The 27948-nt window shown below is 52.7% G+C and overlaps 1 protein-coding gene and 1 long non-coding RNA gene across 3 annotated transcripts in view; one reads left to right on the top strand and one right to left on the bottom strand.

Moving 5' to 3' along the window:
• Positions 1 to 25782, bottom strand: part of LOC148640328 (uncharacterized) — a 56543-nt gene extending 30761 nt beyond the window's left edge. The window contains exon 1 of the long non-coding RNA XR_015930670.1: positions 25404 to 25782. This is a non-coding gene — a long non-coding RNA (uncharacterized LOC148640328). The remainder of the gene's footprint in view (positions 1 to 25403) is intronic.
• On the top strand, positions 158 to 27470 carry bcam (basal cell adhesion molecule (Lutheran blood group)). 2 transcript variants are annotated; one of them, XM_088621243.1, is made up of 17 exons: positions 158 to 383; positions 16685 to 16812; positions 16998 to 17211; positions 17830 to 17900; positions 18050 to 18146; positions 18613 to 18795; positions 18952 to 19076; positions 20250 to 20403; positions 20489 to 20604; positions 20700 to 20841; positions 21652 to 21776; positions 23232 to 23373; positions 23635 to 23670; positions 24629 to 24649; positions 25803 to 25944; positions 26163 to 26274; positions 26390 to 27470. In XM_088621243.1, exons 1-17 carry the CDS (start codon positions 317 to 319, stop codon positions 26390 to 26392), a joined length of 1878 nt encoding a protein of 625 aa, XP_088477369.1. In that variant the 5' UTR covers positions 158 to 316; the 3' UTR covers positions 26393 to 27470. The 2 variants fall into 2 exon arrangements, with proteins under 2 accessions (XP_088477369.1, XP_088477370.1); XM_088621244.1 differs by lacking the exon at positions 24629 to 24649 and having other exon boundaries at positions 159 to 383.
• The last annotated feature ends 478 nt before the right edge of the window (positions 27471 to 27948 follow it).

The raw sequence follows: 27948 nt of genomic DNA, 5'->3' as shown, positions 1-27948 counted from the left end.
CGGTGATTTCGCCCGCAGGCGCCGCGAGGTCGCTCCCGTGCGCTGTGTTTTCACTCCGCCGATCCCCACCACAGAGGGGCGGGGGGAGGGGAGGGGAGGGGGGGGCCGGCCGGGGAGGGGAGGGGGAGTCACCTTTTGTGCTGGTATATCAGGCGAACACAGTAGCGCGGCGCAACAGATCTTTCTGCGCCCTGCGAGAGCGAGGGAGTGAGAGCGACAGACGCACAGAGCCGAGCCGAGAGCAGGACCGAACCGGACCGCATCAGCAGCAGCAGAAGAGCAGAGCAGGACAGGACCGGACCGGACCGGGAGAGAAATGGACGCGTTCCGGGGGCTCGGGCGCGCTGTGCCGCTCTGCGCCTGGCTGCTGTGGGCGCTGCACGGTAAGAGCCGGTCTATTTCTGGAGCCGCTGTCCCGGGCTCGGGCGGGCTCGGGCGGGTCGCTGTCTGGGCAGGACGAGGACTCCCACTCCGGCTTCACCTCCGCTCGCCCACTCGTGCTGGTCTCGCGTGTGTCTGAGAAGTTAAAGCTGGGAGTCTGGACGCGTCTGGTCGCGTCTCCCGCCGGGGTGGCTCGGCTCGGCTCGGTCCGGCCCGGCAGGTGCGCCCGGCAGGTGCCGTCGCTGCTGGGGGCGGACGACCGTGTTTGTTTTGGGGGAGATGGGGAGGGGGCGTCTCCCCTCGTGCCCCTTGTACCCCATCAAACACTTTTTATTCGCCGTCAGACTCGTCCCCTCTCCCCGAACTGGACCCCGGGACTCCCGAGCCGTGTGCACTGCGCCACAGCTGCGTGGTTCTGCTGGGCCGGGCCGGGTCCCTGGTTAGGTGCTGCCGACGATCCCCGCTCGGGACAAGCGGGGTGGTGGGTGGTGGGGGGGTCGCCTGGTGTCTCGCGCCTGGGGGGGCAGATTCTTGCGCGCGGGCACAGCCTGGCGGGAGGGGCGCGCGCAGGAGACCCAGCCCGGGTTGACCCGAGAGCCTCGCCCAGCTGCGCCTGGACAGCAGCCAGGCTACCGGCTTCAGGGCAGCTTGTTCCCCACCCCCACCGCCCTCTGTGTAAAGAAGCGCCCCCTGTTGTGGGTTTTAAAGCTCTTCCCTGTAGTCCCCCGGGCGTCCCCCGGTTGGTGTTTCAGGGCTCACCGTGCCGGATGAAGAGAGCGCACTGCCCTGTGCGTGGGACTAACAGGACGGAACAGAAAACAGTCTCTTTAATTGAATGAAGAATCGCCGCGAGCAGCGCCGTTGCTGCGTCATTGTCAGTGCCCTCGCGCCGCCTGCTCCCTCGCGCTGTGTGCCGGGCGTCTGGGCCGGGTCTCGCACGTGCTCTCGGACCGGCGGAACCGGGGTTCGTGGCGGGACGCCGGCACTCGCGTGCGCGCAGATGAGCTGAGTCTGAGCGTGTGGCTCCACTATCGATCGGATTTCATCTGATGGATTCGATCAGGGCGATTGATTGATTGATTGATTGATTGATCGATCGCTGTGATCCCATGGCGCAGGGATGGGTCCAGTGGTGGAATATTCGGGTGAGGCTTCTGGACTGCTGTGAAACTGGACTGAAATACACCATCACACCCTGTAGCAAACTACAAAACACACTGTAGTACACTAGAACACACTGTAGTACACTGTGGTATATACTGTAGTACACTAGAACACACTGTAGTACACTGTGGTATATACTGTAAAACACTAGAACACACTGTAGTACACTGTGGTATATACTGTAAAACACTAGAACACACTGTAGTACACTGTGGTATATACTGTAATACACTAGAACACACTGTAGTACACTGTGGTATATACTGTAATACACTAGAACACACTGTAGTACACTGTGGTATATACTGTAATACACTAGAACACACTGTAGTACACTGTGGTATATACTGTAGTACACTAGAACACACTGTAGTACACTGTGGTATATACTGTAATACACTAGAACACACTGTAGTACACTGTGGTATATACTGTAATACACTAGAACACACTGTAGTACACTGTGGTATATACTGTAAAACACTATAACACTGTGGTAAATGCTGTGGTAAACTGGTCTACTAAGAGGCTGTGTTAAGTACTGTAATGCTGGAACACACTGTAGTAAACTGTGGAAGACTCCCTGTGCTGTCAGCAGCAGTGCTGGCAGGCTGTGATTCTCACCCGGTACACTGCACTCGCTGTGCAGCAGGAAAGGAATTTGGCAAAATGCTACCTTTCTCTCTGTCTCCATCCCCTCCTCTCTCCAGACTCTTTCATCTCCACGCTCCAGGAGTGTGTGTGCGTGCTGTGACAGGCCCTGTTAATGACAGAGGGGGATTTCAGCGTGTCTCCGTCTGTACGGCGCTGAGAGAGGAAGAGGAGGACTGATGCACGATACCTTAGGAATGAAGTCTAGAACTTCAGAACAGCAGCTCTGTCACTCAGCAGCTGTGTCACCCTGCAAACTGACTCTCTGTAGTGATTAAAAGTCCCAGGGTGTTTCTCTAAAAGAGTAGGGGTGTTACCCCAGTGTCCTGGCCAAATTTCCCCCCTGGTCTTTACCAGTCATGGCCTCTTAATAATCTGAACTGGCTCCATCACTCTGCTCTCCTCCCCACTGAGAGCTGGTGTGTGGGGAGCGGACTGGCTCATCCAGGTGGGGCTGCACACTGGTGGGGGTGGAGGGGAGCCCCATGACCTGTGAAAAGCTTTGAGTGGAGCGCTATACAAGTGTGCGCAATTCTGTTAATCATTAATTCTAACACCTCGTCCTGTGAAAACCAGCGTGCACTCAGATAACAACACAACTCCTAGTGCTGTTGCCACTACACACCAGACCTGCACAGCAGGTCATTAGACGCGCAGCCCTGTTCGTGCACAGTCGGGGGCGACCGCATCGATAACATCGACAATAATCGAGCCCACGCCGGCTCCCGCAGGGGCTGACACTCCCCTGCGTGTCGATTCCACGCTCGCGCGTGGGACTGATCCCACAATCCCAACGGCCGCACGGGCTCCTCTGGGATTCCGGGGTTCCGGGGTTTCAGCGCGAGGCGGAGAGAATCGCTCGGACAGGCCGGTCGTGGGGGGTCCGGTAGTTCACGCGCGGTACCCTCTCCCTTCAAAGTCGGACCTCCTGCCTGGAGTAATTATCTCAGCATTAGTGGCCCCGGGTTTCAATCATCTTTCAATTATTTTTTTTAAACGACACCCCGCAGTAGGAATGCGTCGTGACACTACGACGATTCCGCCCTTTGAAGTTGGCGAGAGATTGAATTAATTAACAACACGGTCCTTAATTCAAGAGAGGTTTTCTTTCAAGGTCGCGCAGTTACTGGGAAACGTCCTGTGAAAATGAATTTCCGAGGAACCGCGGGTTTCAGATGTTGATCCTGCCTGCGGTCTGCGTATCGCGTTTTCAACCCCTCTCTTATTTTAGAGCTGTTTACTCATCGGGCTCGCCTGTAAACCTCAGAGGAGAGACGGCTGATAACCCGTATTGCTTAACAAACATTTTTCTCTCTCTGTGAGCGAGATGAAGTTGAAATCGCTCGGAAATAAATGTCTCCTATTGCACATTCGTGGCTTTGAAGTTTCAAAACACGAACAATAGCGATTGGCCCACTATCGGCGTCAATGAAATTCTGATTATAGTCTCGGTTAATAACTAACCCGGCTCACGATAAAGTCAGTCTAGTTACAACCGAGACGTGCCTCTACACTGCTGTCAGTGTCAGGGGAGTCTGATTCTAATCCCAGTTAATATTTAATCCAGCTCACAGTAAAGTCAGTCCAGTCCAGCCTGGAGAGTCTCAGACTGCTCTGTCAGTGTCAGTGAGTCTGATTATAATCCCAGTGAATTATAATAATAATAATAATTGCATGCACTTATATAGCTCTTTCCTGGACACTCCAGTCAAAGAGCTTTACAGGTCATGGGGATCCCCTCCACCCCCACCAGTGTGTACCCCCACCTGGATGAGCCAGTCCTCTCCCCACACACCAGCTCTCAGTGGGGAGGAGAGCAGAGTGATGGAGCCAGTTCAGAGATCTAATCCAGTTTACAGTAAAGTCAGTCCAGTCAAGTGCAGTGCAGTAAAGCCCAGTGAGATCAGGGTAAAAACACAGTACAGTGCGATCTTGGCTCCGGGTGACCCCCAGGGAAACTCCTTGACAGAGCCCAGTCTGCTCAGGGTTTGAGCACGTTAACCCCCAGGGAGACGGCAGTGGCCCAGGGTTCGAGCGCTGGGATTCCTGAGAAAGGACTCTGCAGACTGGGCACTGTGTGTCCCTGTGTGCTGCGGGACGGTGGGCTGTCCTGCGTCCCCAGCTGGCGGAGGGCCCGTGTCCCCGGGGCCCGGCTGCTGCTCATTTACATCACAAGGCCGTCTGGGCGGGGGGGGCAGCCGGCCCTCTTTGTTGTCCTGGTGGCGGTAAATTAAGACGGTGCTGTCCCAGACCTGTCCCCACGGAAATACACTTGCTGCTCGTCCCCGTCCCCCTGGCGTGTTATCGGTTGTGTTGGGTCGTTAACCTCATGGCACTATTGATTATCGGCTTCCTCAGACCTCGATGGCGTTGACTGATGAGCTCCAGCAACGTGAGTGGAGCGGTTTGTTCCAGACACCCGCCGCTCTCTGTGTACGGAGGTGCCGCCTGGCCTGAGCCGTCGGACTCCTCTTTATTTTACCGTGGTTGGGCCCCGAACTGATCCTAAAGCGCCGCTCCCGTGTGGTGGACTTTTGTAGAGTTCTAAATATCTGAATTGATTCACCTCCCCAAAAACCAGCACAGGGCAGTAAATCACAGTACAGTGGAGTAAATCCCCATGAGATCAAGTAAAATCACAGTACAGTGCAGTAAATCGCAGTGAGATTGTGGTAATGTGGAATTCATGTGCAGATGTAGTGTGGCCAGTGGACACAGCGGCAGATTAAAAACAGTGTTTTCCTCTCCCTCTGTGCGCTAATCGCCCTGGTTAAACATCAGCATTCCTGTGGCTCAGGAATGTCTTAACAATGTCAGCCTGTTCTCAGACAACAGGAGCCAGGGAGGAACAGGTAGGATCAGGGGGAGAGGGAGGGTACGAGAGAGGGGGAGAGGGAGGGTAGGATGGGGAGAGGGAGAGAGGGAGAGGGAGGGTAGGATGGAGAGAGGGAGAGGGAGGGTACAAGGGGGACAGAGAGGGGGAGAGGTAGGGTATGAGAGAGAGAGGGAGGGTACGAGAGGGGACAGAAAGGGGGAGAGGTGGGGTATGAGAGAGGGAGGGGGACAGGGAGGGGGAGAGGAAGAGGAGGGAGGGGCTGGTAACAGGAACTCTTTGTAAACGGGGATTTTGTAGGAAGTGGCTCTCTAACATGAGCTCTGAGTGCGTGCCCAGCAGCTGCCGTGACGGGCAGCCTGTGTCTGTCCGTCATGTCCAGTCCTGTCCGTCTGCCTCTCCGAGCTGCAGAGCTCCGGGATCCTCTCCCTCCCTCTCTCTCCGCGGCCCGGGCTGGGCTGTTGGCAGCTGTCTGGGTCAGCACCAGCGTGACAGTGAGGTGGGAGGACAGCTGGACGCGACTGGCCCCTCTCAGATTACTGACCGAGAGAGAGAGAGACCACACATCCCCACACTCTGCTCGCTCTTCCAGAAACACTTGTCCACCGTAACAATCAAGGGAAAATATTTGCCTGCTTTAGTGATTTCAGCAAAGCATTTGATTCAATTTAGCGTGAGGGACTGCTTCGCAAACTCCTGGCGCCTGGTCTCACTCTGCACAACATAAAGATCAAATTTCTGCTCTACACTGATGACCTGGTCCTGCTGTCACCCCCAGAGCAGGAGCTGCAGCAGAGCCTGGCACTGCTGGAGCAGTACTGTCAGACCTGGGCACTGCCAGCCCATCTGGACCCAGAACAGGAGCTGCAGCAGAGCCTGGCACTGCTGGAGCAGTACTGTCAGACCTGGGCACTGCCAGCCCATCTGGACCCAGAACAGGACCTGCAGCAGAGCCTGGCACTGCTGGAGCAGTACTGTCAGACCTGGGCACTGCCAGCCCATCTGGACCCAGAACAGGGGCTGCAGCAGAGCCTGGCACTGCTGGAGCAGTACTGTCAGACCTGAGCACTGCCAGCCCATCTGGACCCAGAACAGGGGCTGCAGCAGAGCCTGGCACTGCTAGAGCAGTACAGATATCGGTATAACCATTCTACGTGCAGAGAAAAATTGCTAGCAATGTGCGCAGGGCTGAATTAGGCCAGCCCCCATACTTATCAGCATACAGAAGAGAGCAATAAAATACTGGCTACACCTGAGAAACAGTGACCAGAGCTGGCCAGTGTGACTGTGCTGATTGAGGGAGGGCAGTATTCAGGTGCCCCAGCAGGTACTGATTTTAGGCAGTCCTTGATCCCAATCCCAGCTCCCAGATCATTCAACAGACTTTCTCTCTGCTCCTCTGTCTCTCTCTCTACCTGTGTCTCTGTCTCCTTCCCTCTCTCTGTCTGTGCATTTCTCTCTCTCTATCCCTCTCTCTTCTCTCTCCCTCCGGTCTCTTTCTTCTCGAGGTGAGGCTCACCTCTCTGGAATGCCAGTCGCGATGACCGAGATACCGGGAGTTTGGGAATTCCTCCTCTTCCAGGAGGGAGACGTTGTCCTGACACGTCGCTCTAATTCCTCGGATTCTCCTCGTGATCACCTGAGTCGACTATCCGCTGTCTGATCGGCTGCCCACTGGCCTCTCTTCGGAAAGCTGGGGAACTGAACTTCTCATCCGAACAGATGTTGAATAAAATGCCTCGTTAAAGGACTCGTTCGTTATGGGCTTGTGGAACGACATCTCGTTTCCTCGGCCCTCCACCTGAGTCCGGTGGCCGAGTTAATTCTGGGGATTCGGGAAGTGGGAATTTCCTTCATCCCTGTGCTATTCCCAGCCAGGAGGGAAAGAGAGGGCTGGCCGGGGATGGGGAGGAAGTCTCCCCTCAGGCCTGTTGTCTTCCACGGCGGAAGACCGCGCGATCTGCTCCTGTCATTAAGGGCGTCGATCCCAGGACTCCAGGGGCCTCTACTGCTGGAGCTCGGAGCACAGATGAGTATCACAGCCCCACGGACTCCCCAGACACTGGGATCTGTCTTAATACAGGTCAACATAGGCCAGTCTTGCACCTTAGGAGTCACCGCCCTGTCTCAGTGTAACAGTACTGCAGTGCAGGTTTATTATAGGACAGTATAATAATCACTACGCAGCCTCGGTGTTTATAAAATCCCTGCACTCTTTCTCAGCCATGTAAAAGCAGGTAGACTCTGTAGATCAGAAGCCCTTGAGGAGCACAGTGGGAGATGAAAAAGATATGAATTTAGCAGGAGACCTGACAGTATTAGGGACCGTCTGTAATTTAAAAAGAGATTGAGAACTGAAATTTTGGTGTCTGAGAATCCCAGCGATGATTCTCCTTGGCCAAGTCAATTTCAGCAGCTGCCCCGGGGGATCGTGGGACAGGAATATGAAGGGAAGCAGAGGACATCAGAATTCCAGTCAGGGGCTGGATAATGACAGAGTGTTAATATTTCATGCTCAGGGACGGCCTTGTTCCCTCCCATCACACTGCCCCCAGGACACACACACAGCTCACACACCCATCACCTCCTCCTCCACTGGGAGAGAGAGGGGTTCAGGGGGAGAGAGGGGTTCACTGGGAGAGTACTGTTCACTGGGAGAGAGAGGGGTTCAGGGGGAGAGAGAGGGGTTCAGGGGGAGAGAGAGGGGGAGAGTGGGGTTCACTGGGGGAGAGTGGGGTTCACTGGGAGAGTACTGTTCACTGGGAGAGAGAGGGGTTCACTGGGAGAGTACTGTTCACTGGGAGAGAGAGGGGTTCAGGGGGAGAGAGAGGGGGAGAGTGGGGTTCACTGGGAGAGAGAAGGGGAGAGTGGGGTTCACTGGGAGAGAGTGGGGTTCACTGGGAGAGTAGTGTTCACTGGGAGAGAGAGGGGAAAGTGGGGTTCACTGGGAGAGAGAGGGGAGAGTGGGGTTCACTGGGAGAGAGAGGGGAGAGTGGGGGTACATGGGGAGAGAGAGGAGAGGGGGTGTTTCCTGCAAGAGGGGGTTCATTGGGTGAGAGGGTTAACTTTGGCTGGAACTCAGCCGGTGAGGTGGGGGGAGGGAGGGGGGTTTTAAAGTTCATGGTTGAGGAGTTTTTCCAGCAGCAGCGCAGAGTCACTCAGGTCCAATTATAGCCTCTGTGTAAGAGCAAGGCAAGAGAGCTGACCCAGAGAGAGACTCTACACTGGCTCTCTCTGTCCAGAGCCTGTGTGGGCTCTCAGAGACAGAGCCTGTACCCCACTCTCTCTGTCCAGAGCCTGTGTGGGCTCTCAGAGACAGAGCCTGTACCCCACTCTCTCTGTCCAGAGATTGTACTCCACTCACACCCCAAACACTCCCCTCACCCATCCCTGTGCTCAGGACAGCTGGCTGTGTTGATGTAAACAGAGGGGTGTGAGTGAAGGCTGAAGAACAGTAACGCACACACACACAGAGCCTGACACAGTCTCCACCCTCTCTCACGGGACCTGTTGGAATGATATCGACACACACACACACACACACACACACACACACACACACACACACACACACACACCTGACTCCCTGCCTGCTGTCCTCGGTCTCTGTGATCTTTCCTCCATTCCGAAAGCTTGGATTGTTTTCCAAGGGGAATTCTCTCCATGGAGGGGCTGGGGAGTTGCCACGGTGACAGAATCCAAGAGCTTAGCGCAGCCGGCACAGATCGGACTGGCCAGGATACTGGATGGGGGGGGGGGAGCGACCCGAGACCCGCTGGGTCAAGAGACGCCGGCTGTGTCTGAACGCCAGAACGTGTCCGTGATGCTGGCGAGAGCCTTGTGGCGCAGAGAGGAGAGGAAATGGCACTGACTCCAGACCAGAGACCAGCCTCGGCTCGCTGTCTCGTCTCCGAGATGGGCATCCGCCTGCTGGCCACAGTGTACAGCAGGAGACCCTCTGGGCGCTTCCACTGTCTCACCTACCTATACCTGGACTCACTGTGATTTACTGCCCGGTACTGTGCTTTTACCCTGATCTCCCTGTGATTTACTGCACCGTACTGTGCTTTTACCTTGATCTCACTGGGCTTTACTGCGCCGTACTGTGCATTTACCTTGATCTCCCTGTGATTTACTCCACTGTACTGTGCTTTTACCCTGATCTCACTGGGCTTTACAGCACTGCACTGTGCTATATTCTGCTTTTCCCATGAATGCCTCCTCTCTCAGCAGTGTAAATAAGGAGGTCAGACACTTGTCAGGACTTGACATTTGACCCCTCCCCATGACAACAGGATTCTTTAGTAGGAATGCAGGAGAGGGAGTGGACTGGGGAGACAGAGACACTAGTACAATTGTCTAGATCTATCAGAACGATCTTGAGCATGCTTGGTGGCAGAATGTGAAGATACAGATGAGCTGGACTGAGTGTCTCTACCGTTACTCTACAGCTCTGATGATGATGGAGTGCTAGTGTGAAGATACAGATGAGCTGGACTGAGTGTCTCTACAGTGACTCTACAGCTCTGATGATGAGTTAAGGAGTGGACAGGATGTTTGACCGCAGTGAATATCTTGTCTGAACCTGGTTCCTTTTGAGAATTGGAATCTCATGTCTGATGTTCTACTCCAATGACAAGAACTCTGGGCCAAAAAGATCCTTTTTGAAGAAGCAAAATTCCTCCTTTCTTGGCACACAGACGGTGTTGTCCTTTCTCGCAGTGCCCACACTGAGAAACCAGTCTCACACCAGCAGGGAGGTCAAAGGTCAACGCGCTGCCCTCTGTTATGCGTGTCTTTGTTTTGTGAGGAATTTAGCAGGAAGATACGAAAACCCTCTTCCAAGAGGCACACCTGCAGGAGCTTGCTAATGAGATAAACGAACAAGTCAGGCTCGTTAGCAAATTAAACATCTCTGGGTCTCGCATTTATTTTGGCCACATCTGCAGCCCAGATGTTTAATTTCAAAGGGAGAGGAAGAACATCTTCATACAGTTACTCTCCAGCTCTGATGATGATGAAGGAGTGTTAGTGTGAAGATACAGAGGAGCTGGACTGAGTGTCTCTACAGTGACTCTACAGCTCTGATGATGATGAAGGAGTGTTAGTGTGAAGATACAGAGGAGCTGGATTGAGTGTCTCTACAGTGACTCTACAGCTCTGATGATGATGAAGGAGTGTTAGTGTGAAGATACAGAGGAGCTGGACTGAGTGTCTCTACAGTGACTCTACAGCTCTGATGATGATGGAGTGTTAGTGTGAAGATACAGAGGAGCTGGACTGAGTGTCTCTACAGTGACTCTACAGCTCTGATGATGATGAAGGAGTGTTAGTGTGAAGATACAGAGGAGCTGGACTGAGTGTCTGTACAGTGACTCTACAGCTCTGAGGATGATGAAGAAGTGTTAGTGTGAAGATACAGATGAGCTGGACTGAGTGTCTCTACAGTGACTCTCCAGCTCTGATGATGATGAAGGAGTGTGAGTGTGAAGATACAGATGAGCTGGACTGAGTGTCTCTACAGTGACACTACAGCTCTAATGATGAAGGAGTGTTAGTGTGAAGATACAGAGGAGCTGGACTGAGTGTCTCTACAGTGACTCTACAGCTCTGATGATGATGAAGGAGTGTTAGTGTGAAGATACAGAGGAGCTGGACTGAGTGTCTCTACAGTGACTCTACAGCTCTGATGATGATGAAGGAGTGTTAGTGTGAAGATACAGAGGAGCTGGACTGAGTGTCTCTACAGTGACTCTACAGCTCTGATGATGATGGAGTGTTAGTGTGAAGATACAGATGAGCTGGACTGAGTGTCTCTACAGTGACTCTACAGCTCTGATGATGATGAAGGAGTGTGAGTGTGAAGATACAGAGGAGCTGGACTGAATGTCTCTACAGTGACTCTCCAGCTCTGATGATGATGAAGGAGTGTGAGTGTGAAGATACAGATGAGCTGGACTGAGTGTCTCTACAGTGACACTACAGCTCTAATGATGAAGGAGTGTCAGTGTGAAGATACAGAGGAGCTGGACTGAGTGTCTCTACAGTGACTCTACAGCTCTGATGATGATGAAGGAGTGTTAGTGTGAAGATACAGAGGAGCTGGACTGAGTGTCTCTACAGTGACTCTACAGCTCTGATGATGATGAAGGAGTGTGAGTGTGAAGATACAGAGGAGCTGGACTGAGTGTCTCTACAGTGACACTACAGCTCTAATGATGAAGGAGTGTTAGTGTGAAGATACAGAGGAGCTGGACTGAGTGTCTCTACAGTGACTCTACAGCTCTGATGATGATGAAGGAGTGTTAGTGTGAAGATACAGAGGAGCTGGACTGAGTGTCTCTACAGTGACTCTACAGCTCTGATGATGATGAAGGAGTGTTAGTGTGAAGATACAGAGGAGCTGGACTGAGTGTCTCTACAGTGACTCTACAGCTCTGATGATGATGAAGGAGTGTTAGTGTGAAGATACAGAGGAGCTGGACTGAGTGTCTCTACAGTGACTCTACAGCTCTGAGGATGATGAAGGGACAGAGAGTGGGTGTGGGGGCAGGGCTGGAGGTCAGTCTTCAGACAGCGGGAGGAGCCGGTGGAGCTGTCGGGAGGGTGTGTGCGCGGCAGGCCGGACGCGGCCCTCCAGGCTGTGCTTCCTGCAGGCCGGCGAGTGTTTGCTCAGGGGAGCGAGGAGCTGCTTCCTGTTTTCCGTGCAAGGGGGAGAGGGGTGGCGCAGCGACACAGGGGGCGGCACCGCTGCCTGACAGTGTGGAGTCTGCACGGTCTCCCAGTATCTGTGGTCTTTTCCCCTTGGTGCTCCAGTTTCCTCCCACAGTTCATGACATCCTGGTGGATTAATGAGCTTTTTGGGAAAACTGGCTCTGGGGAGTGAGTGTGTCTCTGTGTGCCCCGTAATGGACTGGGGTCCTATCCAGGGGGTACTCTACACTTGATGCTTGCTGGGACGGGCTCCCCTGTGACCCTGAAGAGTGGATATTAAATGGACGATGGGGTGGGAGGGATGTGCGGTGTCCCCTTGTGTGCACTCACAGCTACGCCGGGTAGTGCCCCCTCTTTGTTGACGTTCCCTAGGTGGTTGTGTTGTTCTTGCGTCTGCTCCTTTGCGGTGGTAGTTTGTGGACAGTCCCTAGGGGTGGCTGCCTGGAGGGGGCTTCCGGCTGGCTTGCGGCCTGCAGCCTGGCCCTAATCCTCCTGCCTGCTCGGAATTCTCAAGGGATTTCGCCAGCGTTCCGATGGGACACTCCGACCCAGGGCAGCGGGACGCCGGCTGGCCTTCTGCTCCGAAGCTCGAGAGCTCAAAGCCAGCGGGTTCGTCTTGGTCGGCACAGCTGTGCAGTGAGAGCTGCTCGCTCTGGTGCACCAGCAGGAGGCGCTACATGACACCGGCTCGGTGTGAGCGCCGTTTCGGGCCATAGCCTGCCCTGGAGGCCATCGGTGATGAGACTGTTGTGATCGTGCACGGTGGGGCGTGTGTGTCTCTGCTGCTGTGATCGTGCACGGTGGGGTGTGTGTGTCTCTGCTGCTGTGATCGTGCACGGTGGGGTGTGTGTGTCTCTGCTGCTGTGATCATGCACTGTGGGGCGTGTGTGTCTCTGCTGCTGTGATCATGCACTGTGGGGCGTGTGTGTCTCTGCTGTGATCGTGCACGGTGGGGCGTGTGTGTCTCTGCTGTGATCGTGCACGGTGGGGCGTGTGTGTCTCTGCTGTGATCGTGCACGGTGGGGTGTTTGTGTCTCTGCTGCTGTGATCATGCACTGTGGGGCGTGTGTGTCTCTGCTGTTGTGATCGTGCACGGTGGGGCGTGTGTGTCTCTGCTGCTGTGATCATGCACTGTGGGGCGTGTGTGTCTCTGCTGTTGTGATTGTGCACAGTGGGGCGTGTGTGTCTCTGCTGTGATTGTGCACAGTGGGGCGTGTGTGTCACTGCTGCTATCGTGTTCAGTGGGGCGTGTGTGTCACTGCTGCTATCGTGTTCAGTGGGGCGTGTGTGTCACTGCTGCTATCGTGTTCAGTGGGGCGTGTGTGTCTGCTGCTATCGTGTTCAGTGGGGTGTGTGTCTCTGCTGTGATTGTGCACGGTGGGGTGAATGTGTCACTGTTGCTGTGATTGTGCACGGTGGGGCGTGTGTTTCTCTGCTGTTGTGATTGTGCATGGTTGGGCGTGTGTGTCTCTGCTGTTGTGATTGTGCACGGTGGGGCGTGTGTGTCTCTGCTGTGATTGTGCACGGTGGGGCGTGTGTGTCTCTGCTATGATTGTGCACAGTGGGGCGTGTGTGTCTCTGCTGCTATCGTGTTCAGTGGGGCGTGTGTGTCTCTGCTGCTATTGTGTTCAGTGGGGTGTGTGTGTCTCTGCTGTGATCGTACACAGTGGGGTGTGTGTGTCACTGCTGCTGTGATCGTGCATGGTGGGGCGTGTGTGTCTCTGCTGTGATTGTGCACAGTGGGGTGTTTGTATCTCTGCTGCAGTGATCTCGCTAACTATAGACCACACCTGAGATGGACAGATAGAGAGAAAGTGGGGTGGAGATAGAGAAGATACATTTTATATGTAAATATCTTATGATGTGTCGGTATTGTAAATGTCTGTAGATTCTTTGTTTTATGTTAATCGTATTTGTTTTGCTTTGGCAACACTGATTTTACTCATTGGTCATGCCAATAAAGCACCTTGAATTGAGATGGAGAGAAATAGAGGGCGGGATGGAGGGAGAGAGGGCTGTCTGCAGCCTGCACCTGAGAGAGGGAGAGAGGGCTGTCTGCAGCCTGCACCTGAGAGAGGCAGAGAGAAGGATGTCTGGGTAGCTGCAATTGAAAGGAAAGAGATCTATTGTTCTATCAAGGACACAGGAGAGTGGGAGGCCAGCTGGTACCCATGGCAATGGATAAACCAGCACCTGGTGCCCTCCTGCCTGCCTCTCTGTCTCTCTGCCAGCCTGCCTGTCTGTCTGCCAGCCTGCCAGTCTCTCTTATATCCTGCCTGTGTCTGCCAGCCTGCCTGCCTGCCTGCCTGCCTGTCTCTCTGTCTGTCCAGCTAACAGGACCTGCACTGGGAGAGATCTGAGGGGGAAGGGAGTGTTCGCACCTGAGATTGGGTTTCTGGAGCAGGATATGGCCGAGGGCTTGATGAAGTGCTGTTGAAAGAAGGGGATTCTCTCTCCTCTCTCCCTCTGTTTGTCTCACAGCGCGGATGTTGCTCTGTGTGTGAGACCCAGTGTGAATCCTGTGTGAGGGCGTGTGTGCACATGTGTCAGGGTGTGTGTGACTGTGATCACAGTGTGCTCATCTGTCAATGTGTCTGTGGGTGTCACTATACTTACCATCTGTCTGTATTAACCCCTCTCTCTCTCAGTGCAGTGTTAATGTACTGGAGTGTCCAGTCAGTGTGTCTGTATTAACCCCTCTCTCTCAGTGCAGTGTTAATGTACTGGAGTGTCCAGTCAGTGTGTCTGTATTAACCCCTCTCTCTCTCAGTGCAGTGTTAATGTACTGGAGTGTCCAGTCAGTGTGTCTGTATTAACCCCTCTCTCTCTCAGTGCAGTGTTAATGTACTGGAGTGTCCAGTCAGTGTGTCTGTATTAACCCCTCTCTCTCTCAGTGCAGTGTTCATGTACTGGAGTGTCCAGTCAGTGTGTCTGTATTAACCCCTCTCTCTCTCAGTGCAGTGTTAATGTACTGGAGTGTCCAGTCAGTGTGTCTGTATTAACCCCTCTCTCTCTCAGTGCAGTGTTAATGTACTGGAGTGTCCAGTTATATTAATAATATAAATTTGCAAATAATCATGCAAATTCTTCCCCTCGTCAGCTAACGAGCTGCACCCCCTTCCAGCCCATCACACTCCTGCTGTGTGCTCGGTGCTGGGCAGCGGGAGGGGGTTCTCTAATTACCCCCTAATTAGTCCTCTCTGCCTGGCCATCTGCTCCGGGAGAGGGAGGGGGTCGGGGGGATGAAGACCGTACTGGTGGCTGAGCAGGCTGTTCCCGGGCTGTCTAAGGGCCATGCTGGTCCTGGTTCTGCAGTGCTGTGGCCACACACCCCCTGGCCAGATTACTGGGAGCCCACAGGACCCCAGGATACTGGGTCCCAGAGTCCGTTAGTGCCAGGGCTTGTCGCAGCTCGTTAGAAACACTGTCGCAGTGTGGAGCTTCAGTGTTCTCACTGCCCTCGGTTCCTGTCAATTCAATTCAATTCAAGGTGCTTTATTAGCATGACCGATGGGTACAATCAGTGTTGCCAAAGCAAATAAAAATAATAAAATTAACATAGAACAAAACAAAAAATAGAAGTAAAATAAAATCTACAGACATGTTACAGACATTTACAACAAAGACATATTATATAATATTGACATATACTGTAGGCGGCTGGAGCATTATTGGGAGACAGACTCACTGTTCCTCAGGCTGGGACAGGAGATCACATACTGGGCTGCCAGATCAACTGAGTTCCCTCCTCCCTCCTGTCTCTCTCTCTCCCTCCCCTGTCTCCCTGTGTCTCTCTTTCCTTCCCCTGTCTCCCTGTGTCTCTCTTTCCTTCCCCTGTCTCTCTGTGTCTCTCTCTCTCCCAATGTCTCTCTCTCTCCCTCCCCTGTGTCTCTGTGTCTCTCTCTCTCCCTCCCCCTGTCTCTCTCTCTCTCCCTCCCCCTGTCTCTCTCTCTCTCCCTCCCCCTGTCTCTCTGTCTCTCTGCCTGTCTTACTCTCCTGGTAAAAGGGTGCCCCATGTTCTCTGTCTGCTTTGTCTGTAATGAGCACTGTTGTGTAACGGGTGTATAATTAGACACAGGCCTTATGGGATTTTTATGGGTGCAGGTTTGAGGTATGAGAGCTATGTATTGTTGCAGGAGGTATAATCCTAACCTGGCTTCTGGCTGTTGTCAGAGAACGAACCCCTCCCCCTGCCCCCTCTCAAATTCAAACTCAACAAACTTTATTAGCCTGAATTACAGTGTTACATTACAGTGCAAAAACTCATCAACAATAATAATAGTAGAGAGGCTCACTCTCTGCTCCTCGGGCTGTCACTGAAGATCAGATCACAGGCCCACAGTTCCTCCAGCAGGACTGGGAGCTGTTCTGATTGTGACAGGTGTGGGAATTCTGGGATTAGATTTGTCCTCTCTGGACAGCCAGGTCTGCCTGTGTCCAGTTGTTCTGGCCAGATTGTGGTCAAGGAGCCTGTCCTCTCTGGACAGCCAGGTCTGTCTGTGTCCAGTGTCGGTGTCCAGGCTGTGGTCACTGAGCCTGTCCTCTCTGGACAGCCAGGTTTGCCTGTGTCCAGTGTCAGTGTCCAGGCTGTGGTCACTGAGCCTGTCCTCTCTGGGCAGCCAGGTCTGCCTGTGTCCAGTGTCAGTGTCCAGGCTGTGGTCACTGAGCCTGTCCTCTCTGGGCAGCCAGGTTTGCCTGTGTCCAGTGTCTATGGCCAGGCTGTGGTCACTGAGTCTGTCCATCATTTGGGTCTGTTTCGCAGTAGTATTCCAATTATTACTGCAAGTGTCTCAGGGGGTGAGGAGGGGTTTCACTTGTTAGAATTTGTTTTCATTTTGATTTTTGATTGCTAGATAAATAACCCCCCTCTCTCTCCACTCTTTCTCTCTCAGGCTGTCAGTATTAACCCCTCTGTCTCTCTCTCCCCTGTCTCTCTCTCAGGCTGTCAGTGCTCGGTGACAGTGACAGTGCCTCCAGAACATGAAGCCCTGCTGAAGAGCTCAATCTCCCTGCCCTGCTCCTACACAACCACAGAGAAGCCCAATAACGTCCTTGTGGAGTGGTTCATTGTGAGTCTGTCTCACCTTTTCTCTGGTTACACATTTCAGCTCTTCAGTCAGCACCTGTTAGTGCAGTGTTAACGTACTGGAGTGTCCAGTCAGTGTGTCTGTATTAACCCCTCTCTCTCAGTGCAGTGTTAATGTACTGGAGTGTCCAGTCAGTGTGTCTGTATTAACCCCTCTCTCTCTCTCAGGACGAGGGGGGGGCGAGGAAGAGAGTGGCGTATCACACGGAGTCTGGGAGTGGTACTGACTTGGACACGCCGGTGTCCGGCCGGGTCTCGCTGGGGAAGGACCTGTCTCTCAACCTGAGAGAGGTGCAGATCTCGGACGAGAGGCCCTATCACTGCCAGGTCACCGCGGGGGCCACAGGAAGTGCAGAGGGCACAGTGCAGCTCAAGCTGTTCGGTGAGCTGCTGTTCCTGTTCTTCCGCTGGTAATGGGCGAGAGCTCCTGCTGTGGGTTCGTGGCCGTGGCTTCAGTTACACACAGCAGCACTGCCTGAGTGTGGTCTGGTCCGTCTGTCTCGGGGGCCTAGACAGAGACAAGGGGGAGACAAGGGGGAGACAGGGGGGAGACAGGGGGGAGACAGGGGGGAGACAAGGGGGAGACAAGGGGGAGACAGGGGGGAGGGTGGGGGGAGATGAAGGGGAGACAGGGGGAGATGAGGGGGAGACAGGGGATAGGGCGGGGGGAGATGAAGGGGAGACGGGGGGGTGGAGCGGGGGGAGACAGAGGGTAGAGCAGAGGAGAGACAGGGAAACACGAAGGCTGGGAGGGGAGACTGTGTTTCTGGACTCTCCTGCACGCCCGCCTGCTGTAACACACTCTGACCTGCCCTTGTCCTGCCCAGAGCCTCTGGTGCCCAGTGGGGTCAGCTGAGAAGCGTGACCAGTGGAGAGGTGTTGGTCAGGGCTGTGCCTGAGCCTGACCACTGGGCCACAAGGGCCTGAAAGAACGACTGTCCTTGTGATAGCAAAACCCGCTGGGACTGACCTGACTCTCTCTGTTCCTCTCTTCTCTCAGCTGCCCCAGAGAGGCCAGAGGTGAAGGAATCCGGTCGGATCATTTCTGTAACTGAAAAAACCACATCAGAGGTTTGTTCTGTATTGCGTCTCTCAGTGCAGTGTTCATGTACTGGAGTGTCCAGTCAGTGTGTCTGTATTAACCCCTCTCTCTCTCAGTGCAGTGTTAATGTACTGGAGTGTCCAGTCAGTGTGTCTGTATTAACCCCTCTCTCTCTCAGGTTGGCTCCTGTGTCAGTAGGAATGGTAATCCTACACCCAGACTCATCTGGTATAAAGACTCCACACCCCTTCCTGAGATCACAGACATCAATGATAGTGAGTATATAATTATAAAAGTATATTAAAGTATGTTAATAATATAAAATTACAATATGTCCTTAGGTCAGTATGTCTGTATTGACCCCTCTCTCTCTCAGTGCAGTGTTAATGTACTGGAGTGTCCAGTCAGTGTGTCTGTATTAACCCCTCTCTCTCAGTGCAGTGTTCATGTACTGGAGTGTCCAGTCAGTGTGTCTGTATTAACCCCTCTCTCTCAGTGCAGTGTTAATGTACTGGAGTGTCCAGTCAGTGTGTCTGTATTAACCCCTCTCTCTCAGTGCAGTGTTCATGTACTGGAGTGTCCAGTCAGTGTGTCTGTATTAACCCCTCTCTCTCAGTGCAGTGTTAATGTACTGGAGTGTCCAGTCAGTGTGTCTGTATTAACCCCTCTCTCTCTCAGTACAGTGTTAATGTAATGGAGTGTCCAGTCAGGGTGTCAGAGTGTCCTATCTGTGTCTGTCAGACATGTACATGCGCTCCAGTGTGGTGAAGGAGTCTTCCGGTCTCTACACCGTCTCCAACTCGCTGTACCTGAAGCCAGTGAAGGAGGACAAGGACTCTAAGTTTCACTGCCGTGTGGAGTACAGCATGCCTGGGAAGTCTGTCCAGCACAAGGACTCCGACAGCTTCACCCTGTCCTTACACTGTGAGTCCATCTAGCTGCATGGCCTGTCTCTCTCCCCCTCTGACTGTCTCTGTACAAAGGAGTCTGTCTGTGACAAGACCCCCATCTTCTTTATAAGCTAAAAGTTTTCTCCTCTGAAACCTAGATTTTCATTGACTCTCTGTACTGTCCAATCAGATTACACAGAGGAGGTGACCTTTGACCTGGTGAACTCCGCACCAATCAAAGAGGGTGATGACGTCACAATGAAGTGTGAGGCAGATGGGAATCCCGCCCCTGATTTTGAGTTCAGCAAAAAAACAGTAAATCCTGTTAATGTTCTGTAGTGTCCAGTCAGTGTGTCTGTATGAACCCCTCTCTCTCTCTCAGTGCAGTGTTAATGTACTGGAGTGTCCAGTCAGTGTGTCTGTATGAACCCCTCTCTCTCTCAGTGCAGTGTTAATGTACTGGAGTGTCCAGTCAGTGTGTCTGTATTAACCTCTCTCTCAGTGCAGTGTTAATGTACTGGAGTGTCCAGTCAGTGTGTCTGTATGAACCCCTCTCTCTCTCTCAGTGCAGTGTTAATGTACTGGAGTGTCCAGTCAGTGTGTCTGTATTAACCCCTCTCTCTCTCAGTGCAGTGTTAATGTACTGGAGTGTCCAGTCAGTGTGTCTGTATTAACCCCTCTCTCTCAGTGCAGTGTTCATGTACTGGAGTGTCCAGTCAGTGTGTCTGTATTAACCCCTCTCTCTCAGTGCAGTGTTCATGTACTGGAGTGTCCAGTCAGTGTGTCTGTATTAACCCCTCTCTCTCTCAGTGCAGTGTTAATGTACTGGAGTGTCCAGTCAGTGTGTCTGTATGAACCCCTCTCTCTCTCAGTGCAGTGTTCATGTACTGGAGTGTCCAGTCAGTGTGTCTGTATGAACCCCCCTCTCTCTCAGTGCAGTGTTAATGTACTGGAGTGTCCAGTCAGTGTGTCTGTATTAACCCCTCTCTCTCAGTGCAGTGTTCATGTACTGGAGTGTCCAGTCAGTGTGTCTGTATTAACCCCTCTCTCTCTCAGTGCAGTGTTAATGTACTGGAGTGTCCAGTCAGTGTGTCTGTATGAACCCCTCTCTCTCTCAGTGCAGTGTTAATGTACTGGAGTGTCCAGTCAGTGTGTCTGTATTAACCCCTCTCTCTCAGTGCAGTGTTAATGTACTGGAGTGTCCAGTCAGTGTGTCTGTATTAACCCCTCTCTCTCAGTGCAGTGTTCATGTACTGGAGTGTCCAGTCAGTGTGTCTGTATGAACCCCTCTCTCTCTCAGTGCAGTGTTAATGTACTGGAGTGTCCAGTCAGTGTGTCTGTATTAACCCCTCTCTCTCAGTGCAGTGTTCATGTACTGGAGTGTCCAGTCAGTGTGTCTGTATTAACCCCTCTCTCTCAGTGCAGTGTTAATGTACTGGAGTGTCCAGTCAGTGTGTCTGTATTAACCCCTCTCTCTCTCTCTCTCAGAGTAACGACAGGATCATTCTAGTGGGCAGTGATGGGGTCTTCACCCTGAAGTCAGTGAGCCGTGACGATGGGGGGGTGTACGTGTGTGAGGCTGTTGATTTTGACTCCCCGGACTCAGTGCAGCTGATGAAGGAGCTGTTGCTCACTGTACACTGTGAGTACCCGTCTCTCCGCGCCCCCAGGGCTGTGTCTTCGTGTAGGCCTCAGATTAATGCGCCCTCTCATGCTCGCTCTTTCAGACCTGGACCCTCTGACGGTGTCCCCCAGCGACACGCAGCTGGTGCCACTAGGAGGCGATGTGGAGCTGACCTGCACCACGCAGGGGTCCGACACGCACAGCCTGCAGTGGAGCAAGGCAAGTGCCAGTCTTACCTGTGAGGACTGTGTGTGTGCCTGCCTGCCTGCTGTCACGCGTGCAGAGGGGTGTGACGTGCTGTGGCTGTGTTGCAGGGCGCGGACGTCCTGTCCCAGTCTGGGGTGCTCTCTCTGGAGGGGGTGACGTACGAGGATGCAGGGGTGTACAGCTGCCTGGGAACTGTGCCCTCTGTTCCAGGCCTGCAGAGGGAGACCAACGTCTCTGTCATCGTCACAGGTGTGGTGACTGTACACTGTCTCCCAGCAGTAAGGACTGCACTGTACTGTACCGACTGTACACTGTCTCCCAGCAGTACTGACCGCACTGTACTGTACCGACTGTACACTCTCTCCCAGCAGTACTGACCACACTGTACTGTACCAACTGTACACTGTCTCCCAGCAGTACTGACCACACTGTACTGTACCGACTGTACACTGTCTCCCAGCAGTACTGACCACACTGTACTGTACCGACTGTACACTGTCTCCCAGCAGTACTGACCACACTGTACTGTACCGACTGTACAATGTCTCCCAGCAGTACTGACCGCACTGTACTGTACCGACTGTACACTCTCTCCCAGCAGTACTGACCACACTGTACTGTACCAACTGTACACTGTCTCTCCCAGCAGTACTGACCGCACTGTACTGTACCGACTGTACACTGTCTCCCAGCAGTACTGACCGCACTGTACTGTACCGACTGTACACTGTCTCCCAGCAGTACTGACCACACTGTACTGTACCGACTGTACACTGTCTCCCAGCAGTACTGACCGCACTGTACTGTACCGACTGTACACTGTCTCCCAGCAGTACTGACCACACTGTACTGTACCGACTGTACACTGTCTCCCAGCAGTACTGACCGCACTGTACTGTACCGACTGTACACTGTCTCCCAGCAGTACTGACCACACTGTACTGTACCGACTGTACACTGTCTCTCTCACTTGCATTGACTTATTGTGTCTAATTCAGAATAAACTTAACTGTCTCTCTGCCAGTAAAACAATTATGATGAAAATACTCTCTCTCTCAGGGAGGCCGGAAATAGACAGTGCTTTGGATGGTGTAGTGGTGAAAGAGGGTGATCTTGTGACCCTGACATGTTCTGCCCAGGGTTACCCCATGCCAAACATTACCTGGACACCTTCTGGGAAAAAGGTCGGTCTCTCACTGTATCACATTGTCCAGTCAGTGTGTCTGTATTAACCCCTCTCTCAGTGCAGTGTTAATGTACTGGAGTGTCCAGTCAGTGTGTCTGTATTAACCCCTCTCTCTCTCAGTGCAGTGTTCATGTACTGGAGTGTCCAGTCAGTGTGTCTGTATTAACCCCTCTCTCAGTGCAGTGTTAATGTACTGGAGTGTCCAGTCAGTGTGTCTGTATTAACCCCTCTCTCTCTCAGTGCAGTGTTCATGTACTGGAGTGTCCAGTCAGTGTGTCTGTATTAACCCCTCTCTCTCAGTGCAGTGTTAATGTACTGGAGTGTCCAGTAAGTGTGTCTGTATTAACCCCTCTCTCTCTCAGTGCAGTGTTAATGTACTGGAGTGTCCAGTCAGTGTGTCTGTATTAACCTCTCTCTCTCAGTGCAGTGTTAATGTACTGGAGTGTCCAGTCAGTGTCTGTATTAACCCCTCTCTCTCAGTGCAGTGTTAATGTACTGGAGTGTCCAGTCAGTGTGTGTGTATGAACCCCTCTCTCTCTCAGTGCAGTGTTAATGTACTGGAGTGTCCAGTCAGTGTGTCTGTATTAACCTCTCTCTCTCAGTGCAGTGTTAATGTACTGGAGTGTCCAGTCAGTGTCTGTATTAACCCCTCTCTCTCAGTGCAGTGTTAATGTACTGGAGTGTCCAGTCAGTGTGTGTGTATGAACCCCTCTCTCTCTCAGTGCAGTGTTAATGTACTGGAGTGTCCAGTCAGTGTGTCTGTATTAACCCCCTCTCTCTCTCAGTGCAGTGTTCATGTACTGGAGTGTCCAGTCAGTGTGTCTGTATGAACCCCTCTCTCTCTCAGTGCAGTGTTAATGTACTGGAGTGTCCAGTCAGTGTGTCTGTATTAACCCCTCTCTCTCAGTGCAGTGTTCATGTACTGGAGTGTCCAGTCAGTGTGTCTGTATTAACCCCTCTCTCTCTCAGTGCAGTGTTGATGTACTGGAGTGTCCAGTCAGTGTGTCTGTATTAATCCCCCTCTCTCTCAGTGCAGTGTTAATGTACTGGAGTGTCCAGTCAGTGTGTCTGTATTAACCCCTCTCTCTCTCAGTGCAGTGTTAATGTACTGGAGTGTCCAGTCAGTGTGTCTGTATTAACCCCTCTCTCTCAGTGCAGTGTTAATGTACTGGAGTGTCCAGTAAGTGTGTCTGTATTAACCCCTCTCTCTCTCAGTGCAGTGTTAATGTACTGGAGTGTCCAGTCAGTGTGTCTGTATTAACCCCTCTCTCAGTGCAGTGTTAATGTACTGGAGTGTCCAGTCAGTGTGTCTGTATTAACCCCTCTCTCTCTCAGTGCAGTGTTAATGTACTGGAGTGTCCAGTCAGTGTCTGTATTAACCCCTCTCTCTCTCAGTGCAGTGTTCATGTACTGGAGTGTCCAGTCAGTGTCTGTATTAACCCCTCTCTCTCAGTTTGTTTCTAATAGTGTGAACCGTATTACGAGCACCGTGACCCTGACTGTGACTTCCAAGATCCTACAGAGTGGTGTCACTTGTGAGGCGACTAACGTGCACGGAACCAACACCAAGATGCTCCGGGTCATGATTGGCAAAGGTCAGCACTCCGAACTGCTGGTCCCCTGTGGACCCTGTGTTAATGCAGGAGAGGTCTGGTGATTGTGACTGGGATCCTCCAAGCAGGTGGTGGACTGGTGAACAGCTGCCTCCAGTTTTTGGAAACCTGGATTGGGCCAGTGTATCTTCGGTGCGTCTGTGATGACACAGAAAAGTCAATGCTCGCTCTGCTGTGGTCCTCAGTGCTGTCAGTGAGAGCTGTGTCTCTCCTCCAGTCACTTTTTTCTTTTTCCTTTTGCAGACACTTCCACTGCGTCCCCTGCTCATCCCAGTGGAGGTAAAATCCTGTCTTTCTCAGTTCTTTCTTTTACCTGGTTTCCCATTAGTTCCTGTTGGCCTCATTTTTAGTGCGTCTTCTGTCCTGTCCCGTGGGATTCGTGTGTGTGTCTGTGTGTGTCTGTGTGTGTCTGTGTGTGTCTGTGTGTGTCTGTGTGTGTCTGTGTGTGTCTGTCTGAGTGTCCCTGTCCATCAGGGCTCTGTCCTCCGAGGCAGAGTGCTGTCCTCAGGGCGGAAGGAGTTGGGAGTGGTTTCTCTTCGTGGTTCACTGCTGTTAGCTCCTGGCCGGGGGTCCCTCTGGCTGTCCTGCGCTCAGGACAGGAGGGGAGGGGTCTTTCACTCTAGTCCGTCCGTCAGCCTGTTCCACCCGGACCCCCGCCTCCTGCTGTCCTCCTCGCCGATCCTTCCCAAAGAGTTATTCCCGAGGAAGTGGCACAGGGATACTTCCCCTCTCCAGTGCGGAAGGGACTTCTGGGGAAACCCACTGATTCCGAATTGACTGAAAACAGTCCTCGGCCTCCGAGCGGGTCTCCGAGCTCACGAGAGCCTGCAGTCTGGCTCGGGCTCCGGGGTTGGAGAACGTGACTGGGATTTTCCGGCTGGGTGAGCGTTTCCGGAGGAATGGGATTATAGGATAAGATCGTTAAAGAAAACTCCACCGCAGTGGGGAAGGGAACAGGGGGGCGGATTTGTGTTTTTGTCCTACCCGCGCGGAGCAGTTGCCACAGGAGCCAGTTACAGTTGACGAAAATGTGGAATTGCAGGACTGTCGCATGGCTGTGGTCTGTTGTGTAGTCCTGTCTGTGTCTGTACATTGTCTAGCGTTGTCAATCTGTTCTGTGCAGTCTTGCAGCGCTGTGCGGCGGTACAGTGCGCTGTGCTGTGTAGTTGTGTAACGACACAACGTTGCGCGACTCTGCTCTCAGTGTCTCTTCTCTGTCTCACACCGCTGCCAACAGGGAACCCCGTACTGACCTCAGGTCTGTATTAACCCCTCTCTCTCTCAGTGCAGTGTTAATGTACTGGAGTGTCCAGTCAGTGTGTCTGTATTAACCCCTCTCTCTCTCAGTGCAGTGTTAATGTACTGGAGTGTCCAGTCAGTGTGTCTGTATGAACCCCTCTCTCTCTCAGTGCAGTGTTAATGTACTGGAGTGTCCAGTCAGTGTGTCTGTATTAACCCCTCTCTCTCTCAGTGCAGTGTTAATGTACTGGAGTGTCCAGTCAGTGTGTCTGTATGAACCCCTCTCTCTCTCTGTGCAGTGTTAATGTACTGGAGTGTCCAGTCAGTGTGTCTGTATTAACCCCTCTCTCTCTCAGTGCAGTGTTAATGTACTGGAGTGTCCAGTCAGTGTGTCTGTATGAACCCCTCTCTCTCTCAGTGCAGTGTTAATGTACTGGAGTGTCCAGTCAGTGTGTCTGTATTAACCCCTCTCTCTCAGTGCAGTGTTAATGTACTGGAGTGTCCAGTCAGTGTGTCTGTATGAACCCCTCTCTCTCTCAGTGCAGTGTTAATGTACTGGAGTGTCCAGTCAGTGTGTCTGTATTAACCCCTCTCTCTCTCAGTGCAGTGTTAATGTACTGGAGTGTCCAGTCAGTGTGTCTGTATGAACCCCTCTCTCTCTCAGTGCAGTGTTAATGTACTGGAGTGTCCAGTCAGTGTGTCTGTATGAACCCCTCTCTCTCTCAGTGCAGTGTTCATGTACTGGAGTGTCCAGTCAGTGTGTCTGTATTAACCCCTCTCTCTCTCTCAGTGCAGTGTTAATGTACTGGAGTGTCCAGTCAGTGTGTGTGTATTAACCCCTCTCTCTCTCAGTGCAGTGTTAATGTACTGGAGTGTCCAGTCAGTGTGTCTGTATGAACCCCTCTCTCTCTCAGTGCAGTGTTAATGTACTGGAGTGTCCAGTCAGTGTGTCTGTATTAACCCCTCTCTCTCTCAGTGCAGTGTTAATGTACTGGAGTGTCCAGTCAGTGTGTCTGTATTAACCCCTCTCTCTCTCAGTGCAGTGTTAATGTACTGGAGTGTCCAGTCAGTGTGTCTGTATTAACCCCTCTCTCTCTCAGTGCAGTGTTAATGTACTGGAGTGTCCAGTCGGGGTGTCTGTATTAACCCCTCTCTCTCTCTCTGTGTCTCAGCGGGGAAGCAGCAGTCAGGCAGCAGTGGGGTGGTGGTGGCCATCGTCGTCTGTGTTCTCCTGCTCCTCCTGCTGGTCGCTCTGCTGTACTGCCTGCAGAGGAAGGGCAAGCTGCCGTGTGGACGACAAGAGAAGAAGGAAGTGTGAGTCCCAGGAAACCGCTCGCAGGACAGAGATCCCACTGTGGTGCAAGTCGAGAAGTCTCGGTGCCCCAGCAGGGCGCGCTCCTGTCTCCTGAGCAGGCCTTTCACACCCGCGCCCCAGTATGGAGACGGGGTTCACCCTGCTGCTGTCGAAGGAGGGTGTCGGGGCGCAGGAGCGCTTGTTTCTGGCCTGACCCCTTCCCCGCCCTCTCCCCCAGGTTGAACGCGGAGACCAACACCAACGACATCGTCGTGGAGATGAAGTCTGACAAGGCCAACGAGGAGGCGGGCCTGCTGGAGCCCAGCGGCAGGCGGCCAACCGCGGCGCAGGTCAGAGGTCGGAGCGGGGTGCGGCCGCTGCCGTGGGGGGGGGGCTGGACCGTGTGGGCGTGACGTCGGTTTTCATCCTGGCCTCTCGCCGGTCTCCTCTTGTCCCGTTTCTCAGTGACGCCACCAGGGGGCGCCCGTGCGATGTGACAGGCCGACGTTCGGAGGACGAGGACTAAACGACGAGGACGCCTGGACGTGACGCCGATCTGTAAAAAGACTGGGAGCGACGACGCAAAGCCTTCTGGGATACTGTGATGTCAGGGTTTCTGGGGGGTGGGGGGGGCACCTCTTGGTTCAGGAAGAAGTGCATGCTGGGTAACGGGGCGTCGCTGATCCCACCTTGCCGGTGAGAGGGCTGCTTGTTGACAAGACTGTTTTTTTAACTGTTTTCCTCCTCCTCCTGTTTCACTCGTTCAGCCAGCGTCGCAGGGAACAGGAAGGGAGAGCCGAGGGGAAGTGGGAACGGTCGTTCTCAGAACGTTCTCGTTTCGTTTTTTAAGTTGTTGTTGTTTGTTTGTTGTTATTGTTGTTGTTTTTCTGTAACCTGTCAATCCAAAACTACAACCAAGGGTTCAAAAATTCCCTTTCCCACATTTTCTTTTTCAAGTTGTTTGGCTCCTTTTGGTCTTCCCAAAATCAGGCTGCTCCAGGCTCATTTTCCAGATAAAGTAATTTGGTCCTGGCAGGTTCTGCTTTTAGATTGTCATTCTTTTCTATATATTCAATTTATAGCTGGGAATTTCTGTATATATAGCCAGATCTGCATCTCTAACAGCGTGTACAGTATCTATACATCCGCCTGACTGTCTTTACCTGTAACACTGACACAGATCACATCCACAGCACTCTTCCAGGATAATCAATTGTTTTTGATTGACGGGTTCTCAGAGGCGATCAGCTCTGTGGTTTTCTGACTAGTGTAGGAGAACACGGCTGTTATTTATGATGCTGAGGAAATAAAGGTGATCGTTTTTTTTACTACTGTATTTGAGGCTCTGTTCTGCTCCTTGTACGCTGTAGTCTGTGCTCTGCAGTGAAGAGGGGAGAGAGGGGGCTCTTTGTTTCTCTGTGTTGTCGGTGTGTCTCCGTGGTTCTGTGAGTGTGCGTGCACCTGCACGGCGCGTGTGTCTGTGTGTGCGTGACCTGTACTCTTGACTGTATAGAATTGGATTAATACAGACAAAAGAAACCTTGAACCCTGGTGCTCCTGGCCTCTTTTCTGTGTTTTTACTTGTGCCTTTTTGTTGAAACACAAGAAAATCACCTTATATGGGAATCCTGCTGCTCTCTGTCTGCTTGTCCATGTGTCTGACAGCAGTGTAATCTGTCGGTCTCTGTCTACCCTGCAAGATTGTCAGTGCTTGCTAACACTACCGATCAAGACTGTTAAACACAACCAGTCTACAACACTACCGATCAAGACTGTTAAACACAACCAGTCTACAACACTACCGATCAAGACTGTTAAACACAACCAGTCTACAACACTACCGATCAAGACTGTTAAACACAACCAGTCTACAACACTACCGATCAATACTGTTGGTTCCAGCTGATCAGATAGGTGTACTGTTGAACTCGGATGATCAGTAGGTTCAGCCGTGGAGACTGATACTGTTGAACTCAGCTGATCTGTAGGGAGTGACAATGGTGATCATTGGTTGATTAGCGATA

This window comes from Lepisosteus platostomus, chromosome 26 (assembly GCF_059453375.1).
Source record: "Lepisosteus platostomus isolate fLepPlt1 chromosome 26, fLepPlt1.hap1, whole genome shotgun sequence".
In the NCBI taxonomy this organism is placed as follows: domain Eukaryota; kingdom Metazoa; phylum Chordata; class Actinopteri; order Semionotiformes; family Lepisosteidae; genus Lepisosteus; species Lepisosteus platostomus.
This window is presented reverse-complemented; position numbering and strand designations above follow the sequence as displayed.

Excerpts from the sequence above, each read along its gene's own strand:
- bcam (XM_088621243.1), top strand. The coding sequence starts at position 317 with ATGGACGCGTTCCGGGGGCTCGGGCGCGCTGTGCCGCTCTGCGCCTGG. Across the intron at positions 20,404-20,488 it reads GCTGTTGCTCACTGTACACT|ACCTGGACCCTCTGACGGTG; the intron begins GTGAGTACCCGT and ends TCGCTCTTTCAG. Across the intron at positions 25,945-26,162 it reads CGACAAGAGAAGAAGGAAGT|GTTGAACGCGGAGACCAACA; the intron begins GTGAGTCCCAGG and ends CCTCTCCCCCAG.